Source organism: Tachyglossus aculeatus, chromosome 26, assembly GCF_015852505.1.
Source record: "Tachyglossus aculeatus isolate mTacAcu1 chromosome 26, mTacAcu1.pri, whole genome shotgun sequence".
Classification (NCBI taxonomy): domain Eukaryota; kingdom Metazoa; phylum Chordata; class Mammalia; order Monotremata; family Tachyglossidae; genus Tachyglossus; species Tachyglossus aculeatus.
The window spans coordinates 16,917,372-16,937,546 of record NC_052091.1 but is presented as its reverse complement, the minus strand read 5'-3'; the positions used below and the strand labels follow the sequence as shown (position 1 = coordinate 16,937,546).

The 20,175-nt window shown below is 50.6% G+C and overlaps 1 protein-coding gene and 1 non-coding gene across 2 annotated transcripts in view; both read left to right on the top strand.

Moving 5' to 3' along the window:
• Positions 1-4,666: 4,666 nt before the first annotated feature.
• LOC119946297 lies at positions 4,667-4,804 on the top strand. The gene has a single exon (XR_005456403.1). It is a non-coding gene; the product is annotated as a small nucleolar RNA SNORA7 (small nucleolar RNA).
• A 7,216-nt stretch (positions 4,805-12,020) lies between these two features.
• Positions 12,021-20,175, top strand: part of ADAMTSL3 (ADAMTS like 3) — a 317,132-nt gene continuing 308,977 nt past the window's right edge. Inside the window, 2 exon segments of the mRNA XM_038767353.1 lie at positions 12,021-12,075; positions 17,162-17,266. Coding sequence (XP_038623281.1) covers positions 17,192-17,266 — 75 coding nt within the window. The 5' untranslated portion in view covers positions 12,021-12,075; positions 17,162-17,191.

The following is a 20,175-nucleotide window of genomic DNA, read 5'->3' as shown; positions in this document are numbered from 1 at the left end:
GTGACGGGAGGACATCTAAGCAGAGATGTCCAAAGACAGGAGGAAATGTGAGACTGCAGAGAGAGGGAGAGAGATCATTCATTCATTCATTCATTCATTCAATCGTATTTATTGAGCCTTACTGTGTGCAGAGCACTGTACTAAGGGCTTGGGAAGTACAAGTCGGCAACCTATAGAGACGGTCCCTACCCAACAACGGGCTCACAGTCTAGAAGGGGGAGACAGACAACAAAACAAAACATGTGGACAGGTGTCAAGTCGTCAGAACAAATAGAATTAAAGCTAAATGCACATCATTAACAAAATAAATAGAATAGTAAATATGTACAAGTAAAATAGAGTAATAAATCTGTACAAACATATATACACATGCTATGGGGAGGGGAAGGAGGTAGGGCGGGGATGGGGAGGAGGAGAGGAAAAAGGGGGCTCAGTCTGGGAAGGCCTCCTGGAGGAGGTGAGCTCTCAGCAGGGCTGGAGTTGTAGATTTGGGTATCATCTGCATAGAGGTGGTCGTTGAAGCCCTGGGAGCAAATGAGTTATTCAAGAGAGTGGGCGCTGAGGCAGAATGGTAGGGGATCTGGAGGAAGTGCTTAACAACAATCAATCAATCAATCAATCATATTTATTGAGGGCTTACTGTGTGCAGAGCACTGTACTAAGTGCTTGGGAAGTACAAGCTGGCAACATATAGAGACAGTCCCTACCCAAAACACCATGAAATAAAAAGGATTATATGACACCAGGGGGTGATAGAAGGTTTGGCCTGTGCTCTAATGCGAGCACATTAGGGAGTCAGAAGGATCTGGGTTCTAATCCCCATTCTGCCACTTGTCTGCTTTTTGACCTTGGGCGTAATTTGTTACAACTTTTCTGTGCCTCAGACTGGGAGCCCCATGTGGAACAGGGACTGTGTCCAACCTGATTTGCTTATTACTACTCTGCTCACTACAGTGTCTGGCACATAGTAAGTGCTTAACAAATACCACAATTATTATTTTTACTATGTGCCAAGCACTGTTCTAAGTGCTGGGGTGGACACAAGTTAATCAGGACAGACGCAGCCCCTGTCCCACATGAGGCTCAGAGTCTAAGTAGGAGGGAATAGGATTGATTCCCCATTTTACGGATGAGATAGCTGAGGCACAGAGTTCAGTGACTTTTCCAAGGTCACACAGCAGAAAAGTGGCAAAGCTGGGATTAGAACCCAGGTTCTCTTACTCCCAGGCCCATGCTCTTTCCACTAGGCCAAACTGCTTTACTATGATGACAAATTCAGCTGGAAGAGGAGAAAATGGTCACATTCTGACACAAAATAGGCCCACGGTGATGTGGGAGTGGAGGTCAGCTGTGAAACCAGAAGCATGGAGCATGGGACTGGGAATCAGAAGGACCTGGGTTCGAATTCCGACTCTTCCACATGTCTGCTGTGTGACCCTGGACAAGCCATTTCATTTCTCTGAGCCTCAGTTACCTCGTCCGTAAAATGGATATTAAGACTGTGAGCCCTATGTGGGACAGGGACTGTGTCCAACCTAATTAGCTGTATGTACCCCAGTGCTTAGTACTTAACAAATATTATTACCAAAAAAAAAAATCCAGGAGCTCACACCTACAGTATTCCATCTTCAAGAAAGAAACCAGTGTTGGCGTCCCACCCATTGAAAGCTGCTTTGAGTCTCAGAATCCCCACCAGCCTGGAGCCTGGAAATCCATAGGACTGACCCAAGGTAAAGCAATGAAGCGAGTGGGATGGGGTTGGGGGCTTCAGAGGAGAAGAACCCACTATTTTCCCTAGGGCATTGCAAGCCGTAGCAGGGGTAAGTACTGAAAGTCCTCTGTACCCAATATGGTACCCTATGCTCAATAAATAAAATGGATTGATTCATCAATAATAATAATAATTGTGGCATTTGTTAAGCACTTACTATGTGCCAGGCACTGTACTAAGCACTGGAGAAGATACAATCTAATTAGGTTGGACACAGTCCCTGTCCCACGTGGTGCTTACAGTCTTAATATCCATTTTACAGACGAGGTAACTGACCTACAGAGAAATGAAGTGATTTGTCCAAGGTCTCACAGCAGACATGTGGCAGAGCGGGGATTAGAACTCACAACCTTTGATTCCCAGGCCCGTGCTCTTTCCCCTGGACCATGCTGCTTCCCTTAATCGATTGATTGAGGGTCTCTGCAGGAAGGGTTTTCCCTCCCTCTCATACCACATTGCCTCTTCCACCAGCAGCCGGTTCTTCCTGGTGTGACTATGTGGGGGAAGGAAGGAAGGGAAGGAAAGGAAGAGAAGAGAAGGAATGGATGGGAAGGAAGGAAGGGAAGGGAAGGGAAGGAAGGGAAGGGAAGGGAAGGGAAGGAAGGGAAGGGAAGGAAGGAAGGAAGGAAGGAAGGAAGGAAGGAAGGAATTGAATAAAGAGGGGACATGGTCTATTTTGGGGATATCAGGGAGGGGAAGGGCACGAGTAATGCAGGACCAGTCGCCTTATTCGTTCATTCAATCGTATTTATTGAGCGTTTGCTGTGTGCAGAGCACTGTCCTTACTTAGAAGCAAACAGTCAGTAATGCCTCCACATTCCCCCGCTCTCCCAGCCCGGAGAGCGGAGACTTGGGCTTGACTCAGGAATGTGAGGACGAGGGCAGTGCCCCACCCTCATCCCCACAGAAGCAGGAGAAGAGGAGAAGCCCAAACCAACAGCCGGAGGGCTGCTATTTCCATTTTTCTGTAGGAATTAAGTCAGATCAGCCAGCCGGCCCTCCTGGAGAGATCCCAGGCTGGTAAATTCCCCGGGGAAGTTGGCCCTGGCCAGGGAAGGACAGCAAGAAGTTGAAGTTTAAATGGGAATAAATGGGAATAGGGTGGGGAGGGTCAGGCTCTCCCCTGAGGCCGTTCCCTATGTTCTCCTGCCTCCTGCTGGCTTGGCCCTCTCATCATGTTCCTTTGGCCCAGGGGAATGAGCCCGGGCTTTGGAGTCAGAGGTCATGGGTTCAAATCCCAACTCCGCCACTTAGCTGTGTGACTTTGGGCAAGTCACTCAACTTCTCTGTGCCTCAGTTACCTCATCTGGAAAATGGGAATGAAGACTGTGAGCCCCCCGTGGGACAATCTGATCACTTTGTAACCTCCCCAGTGCTCAGAACAGTGCTTTGCACGTAGTAAGCGCTCAATAAATGCCATTATTATTATTATAGAGAAGCAGCGTGGCTAAGTGGAAAGAGCACGGGCTTTGGAGTCAGAGGTCATGGGTTCAAATCCCGGCTCCCCACTTGTCAGCTGTGTGACTTTGGGCAACTCACTTAAGTTCTGTGTCTCAGTTACCTCATCTGTAAAATGGGTATTAAGACTGTGAGCCCCCCGTGGGACAACATGATCACCTTGTAACCTCCCCAGCACTTAGAACAGTGCTTTGCACATAGTAAGCACTTAGTAAATGCCATTATTATTATTATTACCTCCTTCCCCTCCCCACAGCACTCGTATATATATTTGTACAGATTCATTACTCTATTTATTTTACTTGTACATATTTACTACTCTATTTTGTTAGTGATGCACATATAGCTTTAATTCTATTTGTTCTGACAACTTTGACACCTGTCTACATGTTTTGTTTTGCTGTCTGTCTCCCCCTTCTAGACTGTGAGCCCGTTGTTGGGTAAGGATTGTCTCTATATGTTGCCAACTTGTACTTCCCAAGCGCTTAGTACAGTGCTCTGCACACAGTAAGCACTCAATAAATACGATTGAATGAATGAATGAGTGAAAGTCTTGGCTATGGAAGGGAGAGTCAAGCAGAGGCCTACCCTTTCCATTCCTAGCTCGGGCAGTGGCTAGCGAGTGGCAGGCAATCGGCTACAAGTCAAAAACTCACCTGTGCCGGGCAGCAGCAGCACGGGAGAGAGTCATGGGTGGAGAATCAAGTTTACTGCATGGAAGGAGGCAATGTTAAACCATTTCTGTATTTTTCCCAAGAAAACTATGGATATGCTACCAGAGCGATTGCAGATGGAGGTGGTGTGTTCTGGGAGAGTTGTGTCCATGGAGTAGCTATGGGTCAGAGACAACTTGACAGCATAAGACAAGACAAATATATATGTATATTTATATATACATAAGTATATATAGTATAAGTATATACTTATAATATACTTATAATAGTATAAGTATATTCATATATACATATGAATACATACATATATATATATGTATATACATATGTATATACATACATATATATATATATATATATATATCAATCAATGGTATTTGCTGAGCGCTTACTGGCACAGACCTAGTTCTGAGCCCAGCTCCTCCACTTGTCCGCTGTGTGACCTGGGGCAAGTCACTTCACTTCGCTAGGCCTCAGTTACCTCATCTGTAAAATGGGAATTGAGATTGTGATCCCCATGTGGGACAGGGACTTGGTCCAACCCGATTTGCTTGTATCTATCCCAGCACTTTAGTACAGTGTCTGGTACATTGTAAGTGCTTAACAAATGCCATAATTATTATTATTAATATTAGCCAGGGAAGGCTTTTTGGAAGAGATGTGCCTTTCAAGGGGGCAAAAGTAATCATTGTTAGGAGAGTAGTGAGGTGAAATAGGAGGAGGCAAGGGGATTGAGTGCTTTAAAGCTGTACTACAGTGACATCACCTCTCAAGGTCGTACCTAGAGAGTTTCTAGTCCTCTACCAGTCTTGGCTATGGGAGGGAGAGTCAAGCAGAGGCCTACCCATTCCATTCCTAGCTTGGGCAGTGGCTAGCGAGTGGAAGGCAACCTGCTACAAATCAAAACTCACCTGCAAGTGGAAGGCAATCTGCTACAAGTCAAAACTCACCTGTGCTGGGCAGAAGCGGCAGGGGAGAAAGTCGAGGGCGGGGACTCAGGTTTATTGCACAGAAGACAGCAATGGCAAACTGCTTTCAGCATGGCTTAGTGGAAAAAGCATAGGCTTGGGAGACAGAGGTCATGGATTCTAATCCCGACTCTGCCACTTATCAGCTGTGTGACCTTGGGCAAGTCACTTCACTTCTCTGCGCCTGAGTTCCCTCATCTGTAAAATGGGGATGAAGACTGTGAGCCCCACGTGGGACAACTTCATTACCTTGTGTCTACCCCAACCCTTAGAACAGTACTTGGCACATAGTAAGTGCTTAACAAATACTACTATGTGACCTTGGGCAAGTCACTTAACTTCTCTGAGCCTCAGTTCCCTCATCTGCAAAATGGAGATTGACTGTGAGGCCCCCGTGGGACAATCTGATCACATTGTATCCCCTCAGCGCTTACTTTGAACAGTGGTTTGCACATAGTAAGCGCTTAACAAATACCATTATTATTATTATTATTATTACCAAGAAAACTCCACGGATACACTACCAGAATGATCGCAGATGGAGGTGGAGCGTTCTGGGAGAGATTCATTCATTCATTCATTCAATCGTATTTATTGAGCACTTACTGTGTGCAGAGCACTGTACTAAGCGCTTGGGAAGTACAAGTTGGCAACATATAGAGACGGTCCCTACCCAACAACAGGCTCACAGTCTAGAAGTGTGTCCTTGGTTTCGCTGTGGGTCGGACACAACTCGACAGCATAAGACAACAACAAGTGTGAAATACTACTACTACTACTAAAGATAATGTTGGAATTTGTTAAGCGCTAACTATGTGCAAAGCACTGTTCTAGCGCTGGGGGGAACACAAGGAGATGAGGTTGTCCCATGTGGGGCTCACAGTATTAATCCCCATTTTACTGATGAGGGAACTCGGGCACAGAGAAGTGAAGTGGCTTGCCCAAGGTCACACAGCTGACATGTGGGGGAGGCGAGATACTAGTGTCACGGGTCATCATCATCAATCGTATTTATTGAGCGCTTACTGGGTGCAGAGCACTGTACTAAGCGCTTGGGAAGTACAAGTTGGCAACATATAGAGACAGTCCCTACCCAACAGTGGGCTCACAGTCTAAAAGGTCAGCCTCAGGAAGTCAATTCCTCCCTGCCTGTGTGAATTATTGATCCATGTGGTGGGGATAGATGGCCTGCAGAGAGAGCGGGCCAGGCCTGGACTAAGCCCGAGCCCTGTAATGACACTGGGCCGCCTCTTGGGGGCGCCGGATTCAATCTCTGAGGCCGCTGCTCTTTCTCTGACAGAATTTTTCTCGGCTCGGGAGGTTCCCAGACCTGCCACAAGGTGGCGCTGCTCTCACACCAATCAATTTATTATTATTATTATTAATAATATTAATGATAGCACTTAATGATGACATTTATTAAGCGCTTGCTATGTGCAAAGCACTGTTCTAAGCGCTGGGGAGGTTACACGTTGATAAGGTTGCCCCACAAGGGGCTCACCGTCTTAATCCCCATTTTACAGATGAGGCACAGTGAAATGAAGTGAAGTGATTTGCCCCAAGTCACACAGCTGACAGTTGGCGGAGTGGGGATTCGAACCCATGACCTGGGACTCCAAAGCCCGGGCTCTTTCCACTGAGCCACGCTGCTTCTCTGTTAAACGCTTACTATGTGCGAAGCACTGTTCTAAGCGCTGGGGGCAGATACAAGGTGATCAGGTTGTTCCACGTGAGACTCACAGTCAATCCCCATTTTACAGATGAGGTAACTGAGGCTCAGAGAAGTTGAGTGACTTGCCCAAGGTCACACAGCAGACATATGGCAGAGTGGGGATTAGAACCCATGACCTCTGGCTCCCAAGCCCCGGCTCTTTCCACTGGACCATGCTGTTTGTATCTTCTCCAGTGCTTTGAACAGTGCTTTGCACATCATAAGTGCTTAACAAATGCCATCATCATCACCAATTGTCAGTTGTGTGACCTTGGGCAAGTCACTGAGCTTCTCTGTGCCTCAGTTACCTCATCTGTAAAGTGGGGACTAAGACTGTGAGCCTCACGCGGGACAATCTGATCACCTTGTATCCTCCCCAGCGCTTGAGAAGCAGCGTTGCTCAGTGGAAAGAGCGCGGGCTTTGGAGTCAGAGGTCATGGGTTCAAATCCCGAGTCTGCCAACTGTCAGCTGCGTGACTTTGGGCAAGTCACTTCACTTCTCTGGGCCTCAGTTACCTCATCTGTAAAATGGGGATGAAGACTGCGATCCCCCCGTGGGACAACCTGACCACCTTTTCATTCATTCAATCGTATTTATTGAGCGCCTACTGTGTGCAGAGCACTGTCCTAAGCGCTTGGGAAGTACAAGCTGGTCCCTACCCAACAGCAGGCTCACCTTGTAACCTCCCCAGCGCTTAGGACAGTGCTTTGCACATAGTAAGCACTTAATAAATGCCATTATTATTATTATTAAAACAGTGCTTTGCCCACAGTAAGCGCTTAACAAATGTCATCGTCATTATTATTATTGTTGTTGTTATTATTACAGTGTCCTGCATCCAACTTGTACTTCCCAAGCGCTTAGTACAGTGCTCTGCACACAGTAAGCGCTCAATAATTGAATGAATGAATACAGTTTCCTGCATACAGTAAGTGCTTAATAAATACAATTGATTGATTGATTGATTGCGAAGGTACTGTTACTAGAGAGCGCCCGGCTGTGGGCACGTGGCGCGGGAGCCGGGCAGGTGGGTGGGCACGTGGGTGGGCGGTTCCCCCCCTCAGGATGCCCACGAGGGTCCTGGGCGAACGGCTCTTCATAGGGGGCAACTGCTGGAAAGACAAGATGAAGCCTGAAACTCAGCCCGTGGCCGGTAACAATAATAATAATAATAATAACGTTAGTTAATAGTAATAATTATGATGGCATTTATTAAGCGCTTACTATGTGCAAAGCACTGTTCTAAGCGCTGGGGAGGTTACCAGGTGATCAGGTTGCAGTCTTAACCCCCATTTTACAGATGAGGGAACTGAGGCACAGAGAAGTGAGTTGCCCACAGTCACACAGCTGACGATTGGCAGAGCCGGGGTTTGAACCCATGACCTCTGACTCCAAAGCCCGGGCTCTTTCTACTGAGCCGCGCTGCTTCTCTAAGCGTGTACTATGTAATAATAATAATGTTGGTATTTGTTAAGCGCTTACTATGTAATATAATAATAAACCCATGACCTCTGACTCCAAAGTCTGTGCTCTTTCTACTGAGCCACGCTGCTTCACTAAGCGTTTACTATGTAATAATAATAATAATAATAATGTTGGTATTTGTTAAGCGCTTACTATGTAATATAATAATAAACCCATGACCTCTGACTCCAAAGCCCGGGCTCTTTCTACTGAGCCATGCTGCTTCTCTAAGCGTGTACTATATAATAATAATAATAATGTTGGTATTTGTTAAGCGCTTAGTATGTAATATAATCAACCCATGACCTCTGACTCCAAAGTCCGTGCTCTCTCTACTGAGCCACGCTGCTTCTCTAAGCGTGTACTATGTAATAATAATAATGTTGGTATTTAAGCGCTTAGTATGTAATATAATAATAAACCCATGACCTCTGACTCCAAAGCCCGTGCTCTTTCTACTGAGACACGCTGCTTCTCTAAGCGTTTACTATGTAATAATAATAATAATAATGTTGGTATTTGTTAAGCGCTTACTATGTAATATAATAAACCCATGACCTCTGACTCCAAAGCCCGGGCTCTTTCTACTGAGCCATGCTGCTTCTGTAAGCGTGTACTATGTAATAATAATAATAATGTTGGTATTTAAGCGCTTACTATGTAATATAATAATAATAGTAATGGCATTTATTAAGCGTTTATTATGTGCAAAGCACTGTTCTAAGCGCTGGGGTAGATGCAAGGTAATCAAGTTGTCCCACGTGGGGCTCACAGACTTAATCCCCATTTTCCATATGAGGTAACAAGCACAGAGAAGTTAAGTGACTTGCCCGAAGTCACACAGCTGACACGTGGCGGCGCCACTATGTAATAATAATGTTGGTATTTGTTAAGCGCTTACTACGTGCCAAGCACTGTTCTAAGCGCTGGGGTTTGTCTGTCTCCCCCTTCCAGATTGTGAGCCCGTTGTTGGGTAGGGACCGTTTCTATATGTTGCCGACTTGTACTTCCGAAGCGCTTAGTACAGTGCCCTGTACACAGTAAGCACCCAAATACGATTGAATGAATACAAGGTAATCAGGTTGCCCCACGTGGGGCTCACAGTCTTAATCCCCATTTCACAGATGAGGTAACTGAGGCACAGAGAAGTTAAATGACTTGCCTAAAGTCACACAGCTGACGAGTGGCAGAGTCGAGATTAGAACCCATGACCTCTGACTCCCAAATCAGTGGTTTTTTTTGCTAACAACGCTGCTTCTCCGCCAGAGTGTTCTAATAATAATAATAATGATGGTATTTGTTAAGCGCTTACTATGTGCAAAGCACAGGTCTAAGAGCTGTGGAGGTTACAAGGTGATCAGGTTGTCCCACGGGGGGCTCACAGTTTTAATCCCCATTTTACAGGTGAGGGAACTGAGGCCCAGAGAAGTGAAGTGACTTGCCCAAAGTCACACAGCTGACATGTGACAGAGTCGGCATTTGAACCCACGACCTCTGACTCCAAAGCCCGGGCTCTTTCCACTGAGCCACGCTGCTTCTCTAAGTGCTGGGGAGGTTACAAGGTAATCAAGTTGTCCCACGGGGGGCTCACAGTTTTAATCCCCATTTTACAGGTGAGGGAACTGAGGCACAGTGAAGTGACTTGCCCAAAGTCACCCAGCTGACAAGTGGCGGAGGCGGGATTGGAACCCATGACCTCTGACTCCCAAGCCCGGGCTCTTGCAACTGAGCCACGCTGCTTGGCCCAGGCTGCCCACGGGGCCGAGGGGATGGGGGAGATGCCCCGGGAGACTGAGCACGACTCCGTGCCTCAAGCCCCTTCCCCTGTGCCCCAACCCTCGCCTCTCCTTCCTACCCTTCAGTCCCGCCTCTCTCCCCCAAATCCGGGGCTCCCCCTCCATCCCCCTCCCCTCGGTTTCCCCCCCTTTCCATCCGTCCCCCACCCTTTCCCCCAGCCCCTTCCCCCCCAAATCCGGGGCTCCCCCTCCATCCCCCTCCCCTTCAGCCCCGCCCCTCCCGATTTCTCCCCCCCCATCCGTCCCCCATCCTCGCTTCCATCCCCTTCCGCCCAAATCCAGGGTTTTCCCAATCCCCCTTCCCTAGCCTCCCCCTCCCCTCAGTCCCACCCCTCCAGATCCCATCCGTCCCCCATCTTCGCCCCAGTTCTTTTCCCCCAAATCCCGGGCTCCCCCTCCATCCCCCTCCCCTCGGTACCGCCCCTCCAGGTTTATCCCCCTCCCCATCCGTCCCCCATCCTCGCTCCCAGCCCCTTCCCCCCAAATCCAGGGCTCTCCCAATCCCCCTTCCCTAGCCTCCCCCCTCCCCTCAGCCCCACCCCTCCAGATCCCATCCGTCCCCATCCTTGCCTCCAGATCTTTCCCCCCAAATCCCGGGCTCCCCCTCCATCCCCCTCCCCTCGGTACCGCCCCTCCAGATTTATCCCCCTCCCTAACCGTCCCCCACCCTCGCCCCCATCCCCTTTCCCCCAACATCCCTTCAGCCCCGCCCCTCCTGATTTCCCCCCTCCCCATCCGTCCCCTATCCTCGCTCCCAGCCCCTTCCCCCCAAATCCAGGGTTCTCCCAATCCCCCTTCCGTAGTCTCCCCCTCCCCTTCAGTCCCACCCGTCCAGATCCCATCCGCCCCCATCCTTGCCCCCAGCCCTTTCCCCCCAAATCCCGGGCTCCCCCTCCATCCCCCTCCCCTCGGTACCGCCCCTCCAGATTGATCCCCCTCCCCAACCGTCCCCCGTCCTCGCTCCCAGCACCTTCCCCCCAAATCCAGGGCTCTCCCAATTCCCCTTCCCTAGCCTCCCCCTCCCCTCAGTCCCACTCCTCCAGATCCCATCCGTCCCCCATCCTTGCCTCCAGCTCTTTCCCCCCCAAATCCCGGGCTCCCCCTACATCCCTTCAGCCCCGCCCCTCCCGATTCCCCCCTCCCCATCCGTCCCCCATCCTCGCTTCCAGCCCCTTCCCCCCAAATCCAGGGCTTTCCCAATCCCACCTCCTTAGTCTCCCCCTCCCCTCAGTCCCACCCCTCCAGATCCCATCCGTCCCCCATCCTTGCCCCCAGCTCTTTCCCCCCAAATCCCGGGCTCCCCCTCCATCCCCCTCCCCTCGGCACCGCCCCTCCAGATTTACCCCCCTCCCCAACCGTCCCCCATCCTGGCCCCCAGCCCCTTCCCCCCAAATCCAGGGCTCCCCCTACATCCCCTTTCCCTAGCCTCCCCCTCCCTTTCAATCCCACCCCTCCAGATCCCATCCGTCCCCCATCCTTGTCCCCAGCCCCTTCCCCCTAAATCCAGGGCTCCCCCTACACCCCCCTCCTCTTCAGTCCCGCCCCTCCAGATTTCCCCCCCTTGCCCCAGCCCCTTCCCCCCAAACCCGGGCTCTCCCTACATCCCCCTTCCCCAGCTTCTCCCTCCCCTTCAATCCCGCCCCTCCAGATCCCCCCACCTGTCCCCCAGCCCCTTTCCCCCAAATCCAGGGCTTCCCCTACATCCCCCTCCCCATCAGTCCCGCCCCTCCAGATCCCCCCAAATCCAGGGCTCCCCCTACGCCCCCCTTTCCCTTCCGCCCCTCCCTTCCAGATCACCCCCCATTTGTCCCCCATATTTTCCCCCAGCCCCTTCCCCCCAAATCCCGGGCTCCCCCTCCATCCCCCTCCCCTCCCGATTTCCCCCCTCCCCATCCTTGCCCCCAGCCCCTTCCCCACAAAATCCCGACCTCCCCCTCCATTCCCCCTTCCCCAGCTATCCGTATCCCTTCAGTCCCGCCCCTCCTGATCCCATCTGTCCCCCAATCTCCGAGCCCCGGGCCTTCCCTCCAGCCTGGCACGGGCGGGCGGGCGGGGCGAGCTGCGGGTCTCCGGCTCCGCCCCCGGGCCGGGCCAGGGCGACGAGCGAGCGGAGCGGGCCAGCCCGGGCCGGCTCCCGCCAGGTACTGACGGTGGGCACGGCCACCTGCTCCCGGGGGAGGACGCTGCCGCCCTCAGGAGCCCCCCACCGCCCCGGCCCCGGGATCTAAGCTGGTCAGCAGGAGTGTGCCAGTCTGGGTGGCCACGTGTGTCTCTGTATCTGTGTGGGCATCCGTATCTAATCTGTATCTGTGCCAATCAGAGTGTCCACGTCTGTGTGGGCCTATGTGGGCATCTGCGGGGCAGTGTCCTGGCGGGATTTGTATCGAAACTGGTCAGCGTGAGTATGCCAGTCAGGGTGGCCACGTGTGTCTCTGTCTCTGTGTGTCTGTACGTGCCTATGTGGGCATCTGCGGGGCAGTGCCGAGGGGCATCTGTAGCTAAACTGGTCAGAGTGACTGTGCCAATCAGAGTGTCCACCTGTGTCTGTGCATGCTTATGTGGGCATTTGCAGGGCACTGTCTGGGTGGGGATTTGTATCTAAGCTGGTCAGAGTGACTGTGCCAATCAGAGTGTCCACCTGTGTCTGTGCATGCTTTTGTGGGCATCTGCGGGGCAGTGATCGGGTGGGGATTTGTATCTAAGCTGGTCAGTGACTGTGCCAATCAGAGTGTCCACCTGTGTCTGTGCATGCTTATGTGGGCATCTGCGGGACAGTGCCGAGGGGCATTTGTAGCTAAGCTGGTCAGCATGAGTGTGCCAATGAGGTTGTCAACGAGTGTGTGTGTGTGTGTCTGTGTCTGTGCGTTCATCTGCAGGGCAACATCCAGGCGGGGCATTTGATTCCAAGCTGATCAGTGTGAGTGTGCCAATGAGAATGTCAACGTGTGTGGGTGTGTCTGTGCTTGCTTATGTGTGCATATATGGGTCAGGGTCAGGGGGGATTTGTATCTATGCTTGTCAGAGAGAGTGTATCACTGAGGATGTGACTTGGGTAAGTCACTTAACTTCTCTGTGCCTCAGTTACCTCGTCTGTAAAATGGGGATTAAAAGAGAGTCCCACGGGGGACAACCTGACTGCCCTCTACCTCAGCACTTAGAGCCATGTTTAGCATATAGTAAGTGCTTACCAAATACCATAATTATTATTTTGTCAACATATGCATGTATGTATCTCTGCATGCTTATGTGTGCATCTGAAGGGCAGTGTCTGGGTGGGGGATTTCTATCTAACCTTGTATGAATTTGTCAATGAAGATGTCAACGTGTGTGTGTCTGTGTGTTTGCGCCTAAATGTGCATCTGCGGGTCAGTGTTGGGGGGGATTTGTACCTAAGCTTGTCGGAAAAGCTCGTCAGCGTGAGTGTGTCAATGAGAATGGTCAATGTATGTGTGTGTAACCGTGGGGGCCAGTGTAGCACTCCGTGTATGTGTAGCAGTGGGCATCGGTGTGTAAAGTGGGAGGTCTTTTGCCCAATTTTACACCCGACGTATGATTTTCAGCTGGTCTGTCTGTGGTGGCGCTGGGAGGGATGTTCAGCTGAGATGCGTGTGGTGATTTTGAGTACCATCGATGGCCAGTTAGAGTATGTGGTCATCTGTGAGGAGCTGTGTGTGCCGAGGAGTATATCTGTCTGCTGTATATGTGTTGGAGCATGTGCTTGGCAATGAGTGTGTGTGTGTCTGTGAGTGCCTATGTTTGCATTGGTGGGTCAGTATCAGGATTTGTATCAGCTTGTCAGCGTGAGTGTGTCAATAAAGACGTATGTATATTTGTGTGTGTGTGTGTGTGTATTTATGTGTGCATCTGCGGGTCAGTGTCTGGCGGTTTTACATCTAAGCTTGTCAGTGTGAGTGTGTCAACGAGGATGACAAAGTGTGTGTATGTGTACATCTGCGGGTCAGTGTTGGGAGGGGAGTTGTATCTAAGCTTGTCGGCGTGAGTGTGTCAGTGAGAATGTCAGCGTGTGTGTGTAACCATGGGGGCCAGTGTGGTACTCTATGTATGTGTACTACACACAGTAAGTGCTCAATAAATACGATTGATTGATTGTAGCAGTGGGCATCGGTGTATAAACTGGGAGGTCTTTCGCCCAGTTTTACACCGGAAGTACAATTTTCAGCTGGTCTGTCCTAGGTGGGTCTGGGAGGGATGTTCGGCCAAGATGTGTCTGGTGGTCTTGAAAACCACTGATGGCCAATTAGAGTATAAGTGGTCATTTGTGAAGAGCTGTGTGTGCCGAGGAGTAGATCTGTCTGCTGTACTTTTGTTGAAGCGTGTGCTTGGCAATGAGTGTGTGTATCTGTGCATGCCGATGTTCACATCTGTGGGTCAGTGTCGGGATTTGTATATAAGCTTGTCAGCCTGAGTGTGTCAATAACGATGTAAATGTGTGTATGTGTGTGTGAATGCTTGTGTGTGCATCTGCGGGTCAGTGTCCACGGGTTTTATATCTGTTTGTTGGTGTGAGTGTGTCATTGAGGGAGTTGTGTCTAAGCTTGTCGGCATGAGTGTGTCAATGAGAATGTCAACGTGTGTGTCTAACCATGAGGGCCAGTGTGGTACTCTGTGTATGTTTAGCAGTGGGCATCAGTGTGTAAACTGGGAAGTCTTTCGCCCAATTTTACACCAGATGTACAATTTTCAGCTGGTCTGTCCTTGGTGGGGCTGGGAGGGATGTTCAGCCGAGACAAGTCTGGTGACCTTGAATACCGCTGATGGCCAATCAGAGCATAAGTGGTCATCTGTGAAGAGCTGTGTGTGCCCAGTAGTATCTCTGTCTGCTGTACTTGTGTTGGAGTGTGTGCTTGGCAGTGTATGTGTATGTGAGAGAGAGAGAGTGAGAGAGAGAAAGAGAGAAGGTTGGGGGTGCTGTCCCCGGGGTCAGGAGGGAGCGGGGACAACGGTGGCCACTGCAGGGGCTGGCCACCTCAGGCATTGCCTGATCTCGGGGCTACAGGTGGCAACGGGCAGGTGCTTCTTCTTCCCATTCATTCATTCATTCATTCATCATCATCATCAATCGTATTTATTGAGCGCTTACTGTGTGCAGAGCACTGTACTAAGCGCTTGGGAAGTATAAGTTGGCAACATATAGAGACGGTCCCTACCCAACAGTGGGCTCACAGTCTAGAAGTCCCAGCCCCTTCCCCATCCTTGTCCCCCTCCCCGTCCCATCCCTGGGGTGAGCTCTGGGCTAAGCGACCAGAAGAGGTGGGTGCGGTATGTGAGACGCTGGCATGCGGCCAGTAGTGGTGGCTCCCACACTCCGCTTCTCACTGGGCCTCCATCTCGCCTGTCCAACCGTCGACCCCTGGCCCACGTCCTACCTCTGGCCTGGAATGCCCTCCTTCTTCAAATCTGCCAGACAATTACTCCCTCCATTCCCCCCTTCAAAGCCTTACTGAACGCACGTCTCCTCCAAGAAGCTTTCCCAGACTAAGCTCCACTTTTCCTCATCTCCCACTCCCTTCTGCACCTCCCTTGCTCCCTTTGCTCTTCCATCCTCTCCCCGCCCCACAGCAGTATGTATTCATTCATTCAATCGTATGTATTGAGCACTTACTGTGTGCAGAGCACTGTACTAAGCGCTTGGGAAGTACAAGTTGGCAACATATAGAGATGGTCCCTACCCAACAGCAGGCTCACGGTCTAGAAGGGGGGACTGTACTTGTAGTTTTCCAAGCGTTTAGTACAGTGCTCTGCACACAGAAAGTGCTTAATAAATATGAATGAATGAATGGGTCCCACGGAGCTGGGGGAGAGAAGGCCGGGGGCGTCCACCAGGCAGCGGTGGGATCACAGCAGTACAAATGGAGGGTGGATCTGGTCTGGTCTGGTCTCATCCGGTCCAGGGTGCCCTGACCCTTCTCACCTGGGGCGGGGAGTCGCCAGCCACATCAGAGAGTTAGGTCTGTCGGCCTGACCCGGGGGGCGGCCCTCCCCGGACGGGATGGCCGGGTGTCACCCGTCGTCCGGGGACAGGTTTGTTCAGTGATCGGCGAGGCGAGAGAGAGAGAGGCCGGGGACGGAAAGCCTGAGTTTTATATAAAATTTATTCCGCGAGGCGAATTGAATTTATGTAATTGTTGAGGCGCAATGGATTGAACTTCCCTTTCGGGAGGAATATAATCAATTAGCAACATTAGAGCTTCCCTACACGGAAGGAACACAATCATACATTAATCACGTGTGGGTGAGGCAGCTAGCTCTCACCCATGTGCACTTCCCATTCGGGAAGAATCCACTTACTTTCCCACATGGGAAGAATTCATTGTCACTTCACTTCTCTTGGCCTCAGTTCCCTCATCTGTAAAATGGGGATTAAGACTGTGAGCCCCCTTAGGACAACCTGATGACCTTGTAACCTCCCCAGTGCTTAGAACAGTGCTTTGCCCATAGTAAGTGCTTAATAAATGCCAATATTATTATTATTACATTACCCGCACACGTGGTGGGCGGCTAGCTCTCACCATGTGCTCTCCCTACATGGGAGGAATCCACTCATGATTCCCATCAGCAGCGGGGTACCTGAGTCCCACCCACGAGACACTCACCCGTCTTGTGGCCCTTGCCTCAGTGTGTTGGTTCTGGTTGCAGAGAGGGCATCTGGCCTTCTGGGCAGAGCAAGACACGTGGGTTGGGGCTGCTGCTGCTGCTCCTCCTGCAGCTGCGTATCTTGGTGTTCTGACCGAAGGTCAGAGGTGACAGGTATTTATCGCCTGTGCCCCTTGGCCATTCCAGCTTCCAGCCTCAGTCTATCCAATCTCTGCCCTTCCCCCTCCTCCATATCTAATTTGATTGGCATGGGGGCAAGGGACAGCTTCTGCATTCCCGGCTTGGGCTGCCAATTTAGCAGTTTTGGTTGTGGGGGCGGTATCCCACCCTCACTTCCGAGTTCCGCCTGTTGGCTCAGGTGGTCATGAGATAGTATTTGACCTTGAGATGGCCGGTACCCCAGGGTCACCTCGGGACACCGGGCCTCCCGGAGGTATCCCTGTTACACACGTCCCAGCCCGCCCCCCATTAAGCCCTCAACTGTGTATGAACCCTGCCCGCACCGATGTAGGTGCCCCAACCTGCCGGCTGGCCGGCTCCTAGACTCCTTTCCTTCCCTGGGAGGGTGCCCAGGCAGCCCCCTAGTCTCTCCTTTCTAGCACCTCCTTGCTGCTCTATTGAAACTGTCCCAGGGTCATTTAGGGTCAAGGCTGGGCCCTTCAGGACCCTGTTACTAACATCTTCTCTCTTCCTCCCCTTTCAGGCCAAGAGCAAGACCACTGGGTGAGACTCCATGGCTGTCCTCCAGGAAAAGCCCCTGTGCTGGCTGCAGACCTGGATTGTTCTGGTCATCTGCCCCGGCCTGCAGGTAGGTGCCCTGGGGCAAGGATCACCCCTTGTTCTCCTTGTAACTCCCATCCCTGCACCAGTAGTTTGAATCTTGAGCCCTGAAACTGAGAATCCCCCATCCCTGGCACTGATGTTCCCTGCCTGGGGCATTGGAAGTAGAGTTTTCTCCCTCCACCCCAAACCATGCCATACCTTTCAAAAAAAGCCAGCCTACACCCCTGCCTCTGTTTTGGCACCAACCATGTTGGCATCCTTTCCTGGAAGGGCAGTGCCCTTGCACTGAGAGCAAGGGCCTGGGATTCAGAAGGACCTGGGTTCTAATTCCGGCTCCATCCCTCATCTGCTGTGTGACCTTGGGCGAGTCACTTCACTTCTGTGTGCTTTCAGTTCCCTCTTCTGGAAAATGGGGATGGAGATTGTGAGCCCCACATGGGACAGGAACTGTGCCCGTCCCAATTTGTTTGTATCCACCCCAGCACTTAGTACAGTGCCTGGCAGGGCCGGGGGGAAAGCGCTTAACAAATGCCATCATTATTATTTTATTATTGAAGATCAGGGTTTGAGTGGGCTCTCTTGAATACTTGCTGACCCAAGACACCTAGGACTTGGGAACAGGGAAGTGGCTCTGTCCTTAAGAGCCAGCTTTCCATTTTGCACATGGGACCGAGACGGGAAAAGAGATTTGGGGGTGCTTGTAGACACAGAGGGGCCAGATCTGCAGGGCATCATTTTGGATCTTTTCTGTTTTGATTGGGAACTTTCAGTTCTTGTGAGAAACCTGGGATAAGAGATTCTTGCAGTTCACCTCTAATAGCTGTGGGGGTTCTCATCCCATGGAGTTAGCATCCTTGACCCATCCCTAGCTGGGTGCGATCAGAGTTGGACACTCTCTGCCCAGAAGATTCCTTTCAAGTTAGAGTTTCCAGGGTGGCCCTTTCAAGGTGGTAGGGAGAAAGGAGACTTCCAGCTCTGGGATTCCTCAAGCTGGTTTCAGGCAGTAACCAGAGAGGGTGCAAAGTCAGGCTTGTTGGTGGTTCAAAATTTGAAAGCACCCAACCTCCCTCCATCTCCTTCCACTCCCTCTGTCTCCTTCTGGTCCCCCCTCCCCATCTTCCGTCCCTCTCCACCCTCCTCCATCTCCCTCCACCCCTCACCTTCCTTTGCCTCCTTCAACCCCTCGACTCCTTCATCCCCTTCCTGATGATGGTTTTAATAATAATAATAATAATGGCATTTATTAAGCGCTTACTATGTGCAAAGCACTGTTCTAGGTGCTGGGGAGGTTACGAGGGGATACGTACCGAACTGGTGAAGCCAAAGTGATTTGTCTGTCTACGGCTGTGGAATCCCTAAATGGGGGGGCCAAGAGTCCGAAGTTTGAGGACGGGTGTGGATGTGTTTCCGACAACATCGGGAGTTCTCTGTTCTGGTCTCCTGTTTTCTGGGCCTTTCTTACAACTGTAGGATTTGGGAGAGGCAGAACTAAACTGCATGAGGAGCTGCAAATCCCCATCACGTGTGTCCCCAATAGAGGGTGTGGGAGGGAGTGTAGGTGGGTGGGTGCGTGAGCGTGGACCCCTCTGGTGCGATGGGTCCCTCATTGGCCTTTAGAGCAGTGCTTGGCACATAGCAAGTGCTTAAAATGGAAACAGCATGGCTTAGTGGAATGAGCCTGGGCTTGGGAGTCAGAGGTTGTGGATTCTAATCCCAGCTCTGCCACTTATCAGCTGTGTGACTTGGGGCAAGTCACTTTACTTGTCTGTGCCTCAGTTCCCTCATCTGGAAAATGGGGATTAAGACTGTGAGCCTGACATGGGACAACCTGATTATCTTGTATCCACCCCAGCGCTTAGAACAGTGCTTGACACATAATATAATAATAAAAATACTATTATTTTTATTTTAAATTCCAACTGCACCCAGGGATAGAATCCACTGTCAGGAGCTTCATATTCAAATGGGAAGGACGGGTGTGTGTTTAAGCACACCCCTGGTGAGATGGGTCCTTTTCAGCCACAGCTGCAGGGTTGGAATCCACCATCAGGGCTGTTGTGTCTCTCAGGGTATTGATTGATGGATTGATTTGGGAAGTGGGTCAGGTGTGCCGAGTTTCAAGCTTTCTGTAGCACTTAGCTGCCTGTCTTAATACTCAATTTCTTCTTTATTCATTCAATCATATTTATTGAGTGCTTACTGTGTGCCGAGCACTGCGCTTGGAAAGTACAATTCAGCAACAGAGACAATCCCTGCCCAAAACAGGCTCACAGTCTAGAAGGGGGGGAAAAAGTCATCAAAACAAGTGAACAGTTTCTAATCAACTTTATCACCTGGTTCCCTTAATAATAATAATAATTATAATAATAATGATGGTATTAAGCGCTTACTATGTGCAAAGCACTGTTCTAAGCATTGGGGAGGTTACAAAGTGATCAGGTTGTCCCAAGGGGGGCTCACAGTTTTAATCCCCATTTTACAGATGAGAGTTAAGTCACTTGCCCAAAGTCACACAGCTGACAGTTGGCGGAGTTGGGATTTGAACCCATGACCTCTGACTCCAAAGCCCATGCTCTTTCCACTGAGCCACGCTGCTTGCTAGAGTGTGAGCTCCTCCACAGCAAGGATCACATCTACAGTGCTTTGCACATAATAATTAATCATTATTATTTACTGAGCACTTACTGTGTGCAGAGCACTGTACTAAGCACTTGGGAGAGGACAATACAAATAGAGGTGGTAGACATGATCCCTGCCCTTGAGGAACCCACATTCTAGAGGGAGAGACAAACACTCAAATAAAGTACAGACAGGGGAAGGTGCTTAATATTTATTATTACTATTACTAATGCTATGCTACCTTTTTCCAAGTGTTTAGTATAGTGTACTGCTCACAGTAGGCATTGAATAAATACTAATGATTAATTGATTGAC